This window comes from Paramisgurnus dabryanus, chromosome 20 (assembly GCF_030506205.2).
Source record: "Paramisgurnus dabryanus chromosome 20, PD_genome_1.1, whole genome shotgun sequence".
NCBI lineage: Eukaryota > Metazoa > Chordata > Actinopteri > Cypriniformes > Cobitidae > Paramisgurnus > Paramisgurnus dabryanus.
In genome coordinates, this window is record NC_133356.1 from 33936523 (window position 1) to 33948705 (window position 12183).

At 34.1% G+C, this 12183-nt stretch overlaps 1 protein-coding gene across 1 annotated transcript; it reads left to right on the forward strand.

The window, feature by feature from the left end:
* The first annotated feature begins 740 nt into the window (after nucleotides 1-740).
* On the forward strand, nucleotides 741-10226 carry ifngr1l (interferon gamma receptor 1-like). Its single transcript, XM_065249641.2, has 7 exons — nucleotides 741-932; nucleotides 3514-3631; nucleotides 3743-3918; nucleotides 5189-5322; nucleotides 5805-5958; nucleotides 6881-7002; nucleotides 7080-10226. The coding sequence occupies exons 1-7, from the start codon at nucleotides 866-868 to the stop codon at nucleotides 7428-7430; spliced, it is 1122 nt and encodes a 373-aa protein (XP_065105713.1). The 5' UTR covers nucleotides 741-865; the 3' UTR covers nucleotides 7431-10226.
* The last annotated feature ends 1957 nt before the right edge of the window (nucleotides 10227-12183 follow it).

Below are 12183 nucleotides of genomic sequence, written 5' to 3' on the forward strand. Positions count from 1 at the left end.
ATGAAGGTTCTGAAAAAGGGTGTGTGGATATTAAAGGAATAATTATTATAATTATTTAAATAATCCTTATAAGTATTTGATTATGGTATATCATGTAGTAATGCTAGTTCATGTTTTATAAACTTATTGTATTATGTGTGAGCAAAAAATAGTTTTATATTGGGGATCTCTGGGTCAGCTAAGACTCTGTAAAAGCTCTTATTATTTAATATTGCAACAATTTGTAAATTAAATAAATTTCATTTAAATAAAAGGACAAAATATCAAGCTAAAATATAATGTGTAATAAAAATATAATGTGTAATATTGACACATGCATTCAGATAATCTGCTTGCGCCTTAGGCTTGTAGTTCAGATACACTGGAAAGCACCGTAGGTTACCAGGTTGCCAGATCCTGCTATAGCATATAGGCTATAATCAAAACAACACACGTCTCACTCAGAGCATCGTGAAAATGCATATCTTTACAAGCACGTAGGCTATATTAAATCTTTGCCTACATTTCGGACAAACTGTGTAATATTGTGAACTTTTTGTGTTTTTGTATTGTATGAAATGTATGTCTATTTTTGTAAGTTGTTAAATTTGATTATGTAAAGCGACCTTGAGCTTTGGAAAGGCGCTATATAAATAAAACTTCTTCTTCTTCTTCTAAATATAGAAAACTAAACTACATAATAATACATTAAATGAATCTGCGTGGGTGCGTCTGACAGGAGGAAAAAGTGTTCGAGTATTTGGCAACCCAGAGTGGGTCTGTTACTTGAACACAAGCGATAATAACACGGTCAGGAAATGCGTCGTACTTAAAAGAAACACGTATAATATCGACCTGAGGAGCTTTGGAAAATCGGTTTATCGCAATGTCGAAAGGCCTCACGTTGTTGTTTTGGCTGTTTATTGTTTTGATTTATGGAGGTGTTTGTTCCGGTGAGTATCCGATGTAGCTGATTTATTTCTGTCGTCAGGCCTTTAGCGAGATCATTGTAGTTAATACATTTTTATGTTGCACTGTAAAAACAGGTTACTTTTGTGGATGTAGTTCCTATGAAAGTAATAAAAAACTAATCAATTGAACGATTTGATAGTTTATATGTAAGACCTTTATTTTTTCCACAAAGAATAATAGTAGTTTTTTTAGACAGGCCTATGGCCCATTTGTTAAAACGTTGTTTAAAAAGCGTTGATAGCATCACAACATATCTCTGTCGTTTTTATTTTATTGTTATGAGAACAAATGTTCCGTGTGATCTTATTTGTAAATTTACAAATCTGTTTATTGAACAGAAATTACTTTTTTATTTTTTATTTACATTGTTAATACATTTGTATGTATGGTTTCATAAAGAGCCTTTAATATCCACAGAAACTTTTTACAGCACAAATAGTCTTTTTTTAAGACAAAATCTACATATTATCGTGAGAAAGAAATGTTTTTAAACCTTGAATAAAGACACTGAATAGTTCTTCTATAGTATCGCTGAATGAACCCTTCATAACACATTTATTTTCAAAAGAGAAGGGATAAGTGAGTATAAAGAAGGGATAGATGGAGATAATTATGTACTGTAGTTACACAAAAGATTGCTGTTTTTTTTTCTTGCTGATTATCTGCAACTTGATGAAAGATCTGAAAGATTGAATATACCAGCTAACAGAAAGCATACGTTTAAGTTAAAGCAATAGTTCACCTGCCCCATCATGTATTCACCCTCTTGCTATCTTAGGTCAAACATATTTGTAGTTATATTAAATAATATTCTGGCTCTTCTTAGCTTTATAATGGCATTGAATAGACCCTGAGTTTTGAAACTGTATTTGCTCTCATGAAAGTGTTCTTGTGTGTCTCGTTTCTGTTTATTTCTTTATGTAATTTTATCAGTTGAAATATATGAACCTGTAATAATTTGTTAACCATTATCTAATGTAAGAATAAGTGTTACCTGTGTTTATTTCTTACAGTTAGATTTACATTTATTGTGAATTTTATACAGCAACTGTATGAGAAGTGGTTCGTATTAATGGCAGTAGGGCATTGCGTTCCTGTTTGAGTTATTTTTATGTAGAGCCGTTACCTTTGTGTGCTTGATGCATATATTTCTTCCTGTTTCTCTTCACGCACAGTTGAACCCAAGTTTGCATTATTTCTTTCTGTGTGATTACACTTAACTGTACAGTTAAATGTTTTGGGCAGTGAATGTACAGTATGGCTCTTAGAAGGTGGTGTGAACACTTTGGTTTTATTTTCACACTTGTCTCACTTGTAAAACCACAGATATGCCTTATGTGAGCGTGTGTGAAAATGTGTCATGATCACACGTGGTTACAGCTGCAAATCAGCGTGGGTTTAAACCACAGGTTTTATTGTTTAACAGCACACCTCTGCCATGTTGTTATTGCGCTCAGGATGTCTTGAGTCTTGTATTTGTCTAAAACAATATGAGGAACCGAGATAAACCTCATTCAACCTATTTTTCCTCTTTTTCTAATTTAAATTGTCAACTACTAGTATTTTCTGTTAGTGTTTGCCTTTGAAAAGTAAAGTGTACTGAAGCCTGAAATAAGATGGGACATGTTGGCATGTGATCTCTTGTAGAAAGACGTGATTATACTTTTCCTTTCATATCCTCTTGTCAAAACGAATGCACACCGTTCAGCAGCATTAAACTTCCTCTAAAAATGGTTTCTCCTTAAAAAATTTCACTTCTCTTTTAAGAGAAGTAAAAACAATTTCAAGGTTGTTAATTCGTTTTTTATTGATAAAAATCAGTGAATTTAGTTCTTCAAAGCTGATATTCAGAAATTGTTTTTCTCAGCTATGTCCTACATGACATCGACCTTAATGTTAACTGTAAATGATTTTTCCAATGTCCATTTTTTATTATCATTACAAAAAGTATACTTTATATATAATTTTTATAATTTCAGAAAGCTATGCCAACATTTTTTGATACTTACATATAACAAAAAGTATTTAAATAATTAAGATTTATTATGAATTGTTCTAAAGCCTGATATGTCTGCTGAGTGTTTGTATTGAGTAACACCTGCATATCCTGAATAGAATTTTGTCACGCACCAGCAACCACTTCCTTTCTTCAAAATAAATGACCTCGATAACACAAGATTTCAGGCTGTTATGAGGCTTGAGGACTAACTTATCTTAACCAACTTCATGCATTCTAGGACACCTTTAAAACCAAGGTTTCCATGTACGCTGTACTAACTTATCTCATTTCACTGGGTAACACATTAAGTTTTGTGAAAGCACATGCTTTTTGATCAATGTCAAATTTGGAACATAAGTGTGTCAAGGTTGGCCTTGATAGTCCAGGACATATTTGAGGGAACTGACTTGGTGTGTCTTATTAAAACAACGTCAATACCTATTAAGCAATATTGGAATAAATTATTGTATTTATAAACTAAGATTTAGAAATCTGTTAGCAACAGGTTAAGGTTAGGGCACAATTTCAACATCTAACCATTATGTCATGTTTTTTATTTACAGTTCCTCCTCCAACAAACATTAGTGCTGTTTGTCACAACTTTGTGAATGTCCTTTACTGGAACTACAGTACACCAACTAACGAAGTGAGGTTTAATGTAAAAATCAAACCTTACACTGGGTATGTTGATAATTGTGTCACAAGCAATATTTTAACCAGGAAAAAAATCATTCTATTTGAGTAAATGTGATAATAAGCAGACACCCTTTATGTCTCTTTATTTATCTGTAGGTTGCTCCAAACATTTGACACTTCTCAGATGTACCTTGATATGAGCGAGTACACAAGTGATGTCAGCGATAATTACTTGGTGACTGTAAAGGCAATTGATGGACAGGAAGTGTCAAAAACTGTCTCCATTAAATTTACCTACAGCAAGAGCATGATTGATGAGGGCACACATAAATGTAAGTTCTCCAGGTGTATGAATGCTCTTGTATTGTATTGCATTGTATTGTATTGCATGCTGCTGTGTTGGACTTCAGGTGAACTTTGATGTGTTAAAAGATTTTCAGTGGTTTGAGCATAATTATTTTTTTCTTATTCTTGTGTTTTTCCTTAAAACATTTACATAACATTTAGGCATTAAGCAGACGATTTTTTTGATAGTTTAGATTATTTTGTCACACTCCAAAAGAAATTTTTTTTTATTTGTATTTATGAATCAAATAGATAATTATTTTCTATAATTGTGGAATTTAGATAAATGTTTGGTTATTCTGCCTTACCTCTTTAGCTGATATTGCGCTTGTTCATTCAGTTACCAATGTCGCATCGGTCCACACCAGCCGTTGTGTGGGTTCCCAACACAAACTCGATCGTATGAGAGGCTATGGCTACAGTAATTCAACAATGCCACTCCTGTGATCTCTTGCTAAAAGGTCCCCATGTAGCCCCATGCAACCACCCATAAACAACTTAGTACAAAACTCAAACTATAACCAGAGGTTCAGGTTAGGTTCTGACCTGATATAGTAAATAATATGACTATATAACAACTACGTATCAACACTGCGATCTAAAAACACTTATTGGCTAGAACTGACGGAGTAAACAAACAAAGCACTTGTTAACAGAGGCTAACAAACACACTACCGGAAGCTACCAAACACAGAAGAACCAAACACTAACACAAAGCAGTCAGTCAACGAGTATATTATTAACTAATAAGCAAAGCAGGTAGTAGTCTAAGCAATAGAAAAACAAGGTATATAGCGAACTTACGCACTACTGTGGTCACATTATTACTTCTCGCTTCTGTACGAGTCCATTACAATAGAAAAAAAACGTATTGAAAGTCTTTTATATTGATTTAGTCTTAAAGAGACACAAGGCAGCATTTTTATGTTAATAAATCATCTTTGTAAGTCGGTATATGGTTAAATGACATTGACGATTACATGACGAATGAAGACTCTCTCGCCCGCCCCTACCATCTGTAGGAAGAATACCCCACTTGCAAGTTCGCTGCATCCGACCCGGTGTCCTTCAGTCTCGTATAGTCTTAGATATAGAACGCATTTACTCCCAGCTAGTAGAGAAATAATACTCAGACTTGCCTTGTGTGCCTTTAATGAAATCAATGAATTTAAATGACTGCGTGTGTGTACCCTTATTCTTCTTTGCTTTGTATTTTGGTATTTTATGCAGTATTTGCTTTTGTGTTTTTTTTTTCAGGCTCTCTTGACTTTCCACCCATTGAAACGTCTGTCCACAAGGATAAGATTAATGTGTCCTTTCCACACCCTTATAACACATATAATCAGGAAAGCCTGACAGAGATGTTCACATACAGAGTGACTCATGATGAGGTAAGAGATTAATTAATTAACCTTATAACATTGTCCAAAAGGCTCTGAATATTCCCACTGTCTAGCTACATAAAAAAATTATATTTTCAAATTATATTTGTTATGCTTCTCATGTTTGTAAAGACGGTGTACTGCAGGCCAATTTTGATCTAAATTGTCATTATGTGTGATTGTCTATGGCACTCGATGATCCAGTCTTGCAGATTTCCAATCATGTAAAGCTTGCAAAAATAAGAATAGTAGAACTACAAACAAAATTAATTGAAATGGACTAAATACATAATTCGTGGTATAACATAACCGACTCTACAGTGCATGGGTGTGTATTAGTTATTTATGTAAATCTCCATGAACAGCTTCAGGAATATGAAAATGACATTTATAACAAAAATTTGACTAGTGAGATGGCAATCCGCCCCTTTATAATCAGTATTATTTAAATTGTATATAGCAATGACTCTGATTTGTCCTTTCACACACAGAGAGAGACTTCATTTGACTGTTATGACGATGAAGAGCTGTGCACTGCAGAAATCCAAAGTGAAATGGGAAAGTGTATTGATTTAACATTTGAACCGACAGGAGATGTTCTGTTTTCAACTTTCAACAAAAATGTTTGTCTCCCCAAGATGCCTGGTAAGACCATTTCACACTTTATATATTGTTTTCTGTTTTTTATTCCCTGTCATATCATCCTAGAGGTTCACTTGAACAGATCATCATATTAGGTTTGATCGACTTGACAGCAAGCATCATCATTGTTAACTCTTTCACCGCCAGCGTTTTTAAAAAAAGTTGCCAGCCAGCGCCAGCGTTTTTCATGATTTTCACCAAAGTTTAATGCCTTCCAGAAAATGTTCTTCTTTAAATATATAAACATACAATATACCAAATGAAAGAACAGACCCTCTGCTTTCAAACAAAAAAAAACGTTTCATTCCACCTTCAGTGGTTCTTTTGTAATCAGCTTTTGAATATGGGTAGGTTTCTGCAAAAACACCACATTTTGAGCAAAAAGCAGAGATAATTCCATTTTTGTGACGGACTTTTCATAGAGATCCCATTCAGAGCGATCTTTAAAACAGACACGGACATGCAGCCGCTTGCCATAGGGCAATACTTCCGGGTTTAAAAAGTTGCGGAAGGGCGCCACCTGGTGGATAATAGCGGTATTGCGGAAAGACAGAAAATCTCGTCATTGGCGGGGAAGCGTTTTCTCTTAATTGACGAGATATCTCGCCAATGGCGGTGAAAGCGTTAATGAGCACAACTAAATATGCCCGCCCGTGCCATCCTCCCTTATGTTATACAGACACATTTAGACAAAAATGTTCTGTTTGTGTTGATAATATTAAACAAATTAATCAATTAAGAATTGGTGTTTTCCCTTGTCCCCTTAATAAAGTTTAGCCATGTTTCACTAGGAGCATTAGATGGATTTGCAGTTGTGAGTTAGAGGAGGGATTGTGGCTTTGTATTGTGTATTTTGCAGTTGTGTGTGATGTGCAGAAGTGATGCATTTTCTATAATGTTGTCTGTACCATTGTCTATCCTGTAGACAAGCCAATTTATATTGCAGCCTTAGTAGGCGGAGGTGTCGTGATTCTCTTCATTTTTCTGGGTTTTGTGTGGCTGCTTTGCAAGAAGTGGTCCAGCATCCCCAAGATTCCTGAAGTTCTGGTATGTACTTTTTGTTGCACTATATTCTGTTTGAACATTTCCGTCTACTTACAACCATTTGCTTCCTCTGTGTACAGATCAACTTTATGACTCCGAACAAACCAAGGAGTGTGATTCACCAGCCTTTGGAAACTCCTGTCTCTCCAGTGTCACCTGCAAGTCATTTTCCTCTGCTACAGCCAGAAGACACCACAGATATCGAAGTCCCTATCGTTTCACCACCTGAGAAAGACCCAAGCATCACCCACACAGAAGTAGTGATGGAACCGGAGACAACCTGCACATCTGAAAGGGATGGGAATTTTGAGTCTGAAGAGTCTTTTCAGGATTATGGCAAGTCATCTGACTATGACAGTCCCAAATTTCTGCAGGAGATGAGCCCAGGGGACTTTGCTACAGGCTATGGTCCACGACCCAGTGTGCTGTAGGTTTCATTGGGTGTGTGTGTATGAATGAAACTGATAATTCTTGCCATCAGGAGAGACAGTAAAAATTGAAATGAAAATTCTGGGCCGAAATCAAAAAATCTGGATGCACTTGGCTAAAACACGAAAAAAAAAAAAACTGAAATATTCTTCATCTGTATTTCTGTGCAACAGAATTCAATTTAACAGCTGTTGAATCAAAATAATGTAAAGTTCTAGAAAACTAGTATATGCAAAACAGTAGTATAGTAAATCAGCAATTCGGTGGTGTGGTGATGGCGCAGCCTTTGGTGTGAGAGACCCGGGTTCGAATCCACTGTGACACACCATTGTGTCCCTGAGCAAGACACTTAACCCCTTGTTGCTTCAGAGGCGTGCGACCTCTGACATATATAGCAATTGTAAGTCGCTTTGGATAAAAGCGTCAGCTAAATGAATAAGTAAGTAACTCAGCGGCCTTGTTAATACTTCGTTTAATTCAGATACACAATCATTTTAATGAAAACAACAGGCAAGACACAGCATGACAGTGAGCCTCTGTTACGTTACATCAGGACCTGCTGCATTTCCGTCTAGAATAAGTTACTAAAAACTGTGTACTGTGTACTTCATCATCAGTTACTGGCCAACCTCCATGATTGGTAACACTTACTGTATTTTTGATAGCCTGTTGCATTACAAGGGAGGACTTGACCTTGACTTAAAAACATGCAACTCGATGCTTGTAAACTCCAACCTAAGAGATACATCAATGCACAATCACAAGACGGCAAAACCGTACAAGCAGAGTGCTTTTTTTTCGGTTTATATTTTCTGCCATTTTCAGCTTTCGGTGCAGACATTTTTTCAGGGTTCATGCCTACTAAAAAGCCGTTTCGTTATGTACAGTCCAATAATAATTTCACACATTCATTCATGCTATAAAATACACAACATGCTATACTATGGGCCGATGAATTATTTAAAAGTAATGCACCCTCTTAAACCACAGTTATCACAGACATTGCTCTGGAGGTTATTTTAAGACATTTGACAGGTTATGGTTAGGTTATGTTTTACAGAAAAATAATTGACACTCATGAAACATTTATCAACCATTCAGAATAAAGCATTCAACAGACCCTTAGTACATATACCATATACATTAATCAGCAGCATGTGGCATAAATACATTTAATAATCATTACATATCACAATTTTACTGTGGTGCTTGCATTGTAGCTCAGATATAACATGAGCATTAATATTGCATTACTTCAATTGTATTTCCCAAAAATGAAAACGTGCATTCGGGTAAATGACTGTAAGTACAATTGCTTGTAAGGAAAATAATTCTATGAAAAAAAATTATAATGTTGATTGCAGAAGCAATGGTGCGTTGTTAGTTAGGACATGTGACGATTATCAAAAAGCTTTGCTTCAACATTCAGCTGAAAACTGAAAAGAATCTCTGCAGGTATGCTAGCTTTTGGGACCTAGTTCACTGTGTACTTTGTGCATTTCAAACTGATCCAACGTTTTTTTGCTCCTAACACACATCTTGCACGTTTCTGTCTTTCAAAGCCTTAGGTATGTGCCTCAAGAGGAACTTAGTAAACAGCTGTATATGTCCACAAGTACAGTATGTGCCATACATATATATATATATATATATATATAGACCTCAGAATGCCTTCTTAAAGAGTTGTGGATTGAATGCTGACTGTCAGATATATAGATGTTAAATGTCTTAACAAAATTGAATAACAATCATTACTAAAAATAACATTTTTTTTTTTTTTTTGACTGCATAGTGCATTGATAAGTTGTTTGTTATATAACAGAAACTTTTTCATTACATTGCCAAGTTACGGTTTACAACATTTCTCATTTGATTATTGAGTTAGTTATACTTTTACTTACTTTGTGAATAATGTGCGTTGGATGCAAGGACAAACTTATTTTTCCCTATATGTAAAAAGTGCGAACCTCTCTGTTATTTAAAAGGTTACTCCTTTTTTATTACATGATAGCGACATATAGAGAATCACACGGATATAGAGATAAAAAATCCAAAACATTGGTGTTTATTAAAAATGAATGTGCAAGATTTGTTTAAGAGCATGAATAGTCATACAAAAATGATCATGAAAACAGTCTACAAACTAGAGAGTTTGTGGTGATAAATTGGCACATGCCACTCCTTCAACGGTTAAAGGCAAATGTTATGTTAAGATGAAACACAAATAGATGATGTGTAAGGATCGTTATAGGTCTATATAGCCAAGTGTTACTCATGAGCACTTTGATTTTGGTTTGTTTTTTATTTGTATATATTAGGATATATTTGGTGTTATTTGATAACTACAAACATGTCACGTCATGCATTTTTTAAACACTTCATAGTTTTTGTTTTTTTAATATAAAGCAAATTTGCACTTACTTATAGTATATTACGGGTTTTTTTCAAAACTAAATTCAAAAATTCCTTGAGAAAAGCAGGGTGTGAATAATTATAATGACAAATTTATGCTGACAAGCCAAGACTTTTAAAGGCTTTCCAAAGTTTGATTTTTGGCCCAATATGAAAAAGCCACCATAAAAAGTTTAGTCTTGTACATTTATGTACTTGTCAGACACACATTTTCACTGTGTTTTCTATAGGATATGAAGCAATGAAGATTGTAGAATTTAAGCTTTTACTTTGAGTCTTTTTAATTGAGCTTTATGCTTGCATTTCATGTCTGCTTGGTATTCATGTACATATAATGCTGTGCATTTAATACATTTTAATTACAATAAATCATCTGTAATGTCAAAGCTTCTTCTGTTTAATTACCTTGCCTAAAAAGGGTATGAGGGGTAAACCTTTAAGAATTGACCCCACTTCCAAAATAACAATGCTATAAAATACATACAAACTTGACAGCAAATAATTTTAAACTGTTGAACTATTTTAATTATAAAAACAGATATCATTCCTGATTAAATAAATGCTAAAGAGAGAACCATCAAAACAGAGCCATTTTCCACCTGCAGTGAGTAATGTATGTATTTTTCATTTATGACTGAGTTTTGTGTAGGCTTACAGACTTTAACCATATTTACATGACACCTATTTACACCCTCCATTCCCAATGCCTTGGAATCAAGGTTTTTCTTTTTGGTATGAAATAAGAGAAACTTATGTGCATTCACACCAGATGCAGAAGAGGCGGCACAAACTTGCTTCTTCGCGCGTGAAATTCTAGTCATTCGAGATAATTACATGTAAATTTGGATCAAGGGAGGGTCTTATATTGCTCAAATTGAGTAAACTTACCAGATTGTTTAACCTCCTCACTCGCTTTCTTCCAAACAAGATCCTTTTAATTCCTGTAAACGTACGAAGATGTCTCGTGTAACAATGATGATTGTCCTCCTTTGTTGTTTTGTTTTTCTGCCTCTGCAGACTTCATCACGGTTAATGTTATGCTATTCGTGTCTTTGCATTGACTTAACATGTAAATCACTGGCGCTTGCCGCCTCTTCCGCGTCTGGTGTGAACGCACTATAATAATTAAACTTGAATAATTTGTTTATGTTTATGAGATCAAAAGTGATTTAATATAATTTGTGTTTTATGAGTAGCACAGAAAATACACATACAGCAAAAAATACATTTCTCTGGCCAAAAAATGTGTTTAAAAATATATGCTCAAATTTTTTTTAGAAAGTAAAGCTTGATTAAATAAATTAATGAATTTGAAAGTATATTTAACTCTTTCCCCGCCAAAAAATGATAGCATAATAGTGTTCCTGATTAATTTTTATGTTAATCTGCAATACCCCGATTATCCACTAGATGGCTTTCACTTACCCAATTTATGAAAAAAAAACTGAAGCCAAAACGATATTTACTCATTTTAAACTCTTATGTTTTTGATAATCGTTTTGAATCTAAACTCTAACAAAATTCCTTCACAAAAATGCAATTATTTCAGCTTTTTGCTAAAAATATTGTTAAAGAAAAATAAGAGTTTAAGAGTTTATAAGCAAAAAAAAAAAAAAAAAAACATAGATAGGTTAAAACTTTTCCCCCCGTTTTGTTTGTTTATTGTTTGTTTGAAAGCAGAGGGTCTGTTCTTTCATTTGATATATGTTTATTTTTAGAAGAAAATTTTCCTTGAAGGCATTTTGTGAAACTTTTGTGAAAACCACAAAACAAATGCTGGGGGCAACTTTTAAAAAAATCGCTGGCGGGGAAGGAGTTAATTTTTAACATTCCTTATATATTTAAAAATGTTGTTTTTTTAGGGGCAACAAATACATTTCCACTTGCATACATAAATACAAGTGAACAGCAAAAAATATATATTTTCCTGGCCAAAATATAAAAGTTTATAAGGTATATTTTTGCAGTTGAAAATATATTTAATTTTAATCTTTTTAAAACCTGTTACATTTACAGGTTATTATAACACAAACAAAGTTTTTCTTCTAATGTGGTGTGAATTAAAATATTTTAAGGAAATATATTTTTGGCAATTTTTTTGTATATTTTGAAATTAACTTAAAATTGTATTTTATTTTTTGCCGTATGGCGAGCAGATCATATAGTTCACAATAGGCCTTTTTCGCTATAGCTCTTTAAAAACCTGTGCCAACTTGAACACTATAATCTTGAGGAAGCAGTGTGTGTATTTCAGTATCTTTGTTATAGAGCAGTGGTTCTTCAACTTTTTCCATGTGCGGCCCCCCTTGTGTACGGTGCACTTCTTCGCAGCCCCCAAAGAAA

What these genes read in the sequence shown, in the direction of transcription:
- ifngr1l (XM_065249641.2), top strand. Translation starts at nt 866, where the DNA reads ATGTCGAAAGGCCTCACGTTGTTGTTTTGGCTGTTTATTGTTTTGATT. An exon ending in TTGTCTCCCCAAGATGCCTG is followed by an intron (nt 5,959 to 6,880) that starts GTAAGACCATTT and finishes TCTATCCTGTAG; the next exon opens with ACAAGCCAATTTATATTGCA. An exon ending in CCAAGATTCCTGAAGTTCTG is followed by an intron (nt 7,003 to 7,079) that starts GTATGTACTTTT and finishes CTCTGTGTACAG; the next exon opens with ATCAACTTTATGACTCCGAA.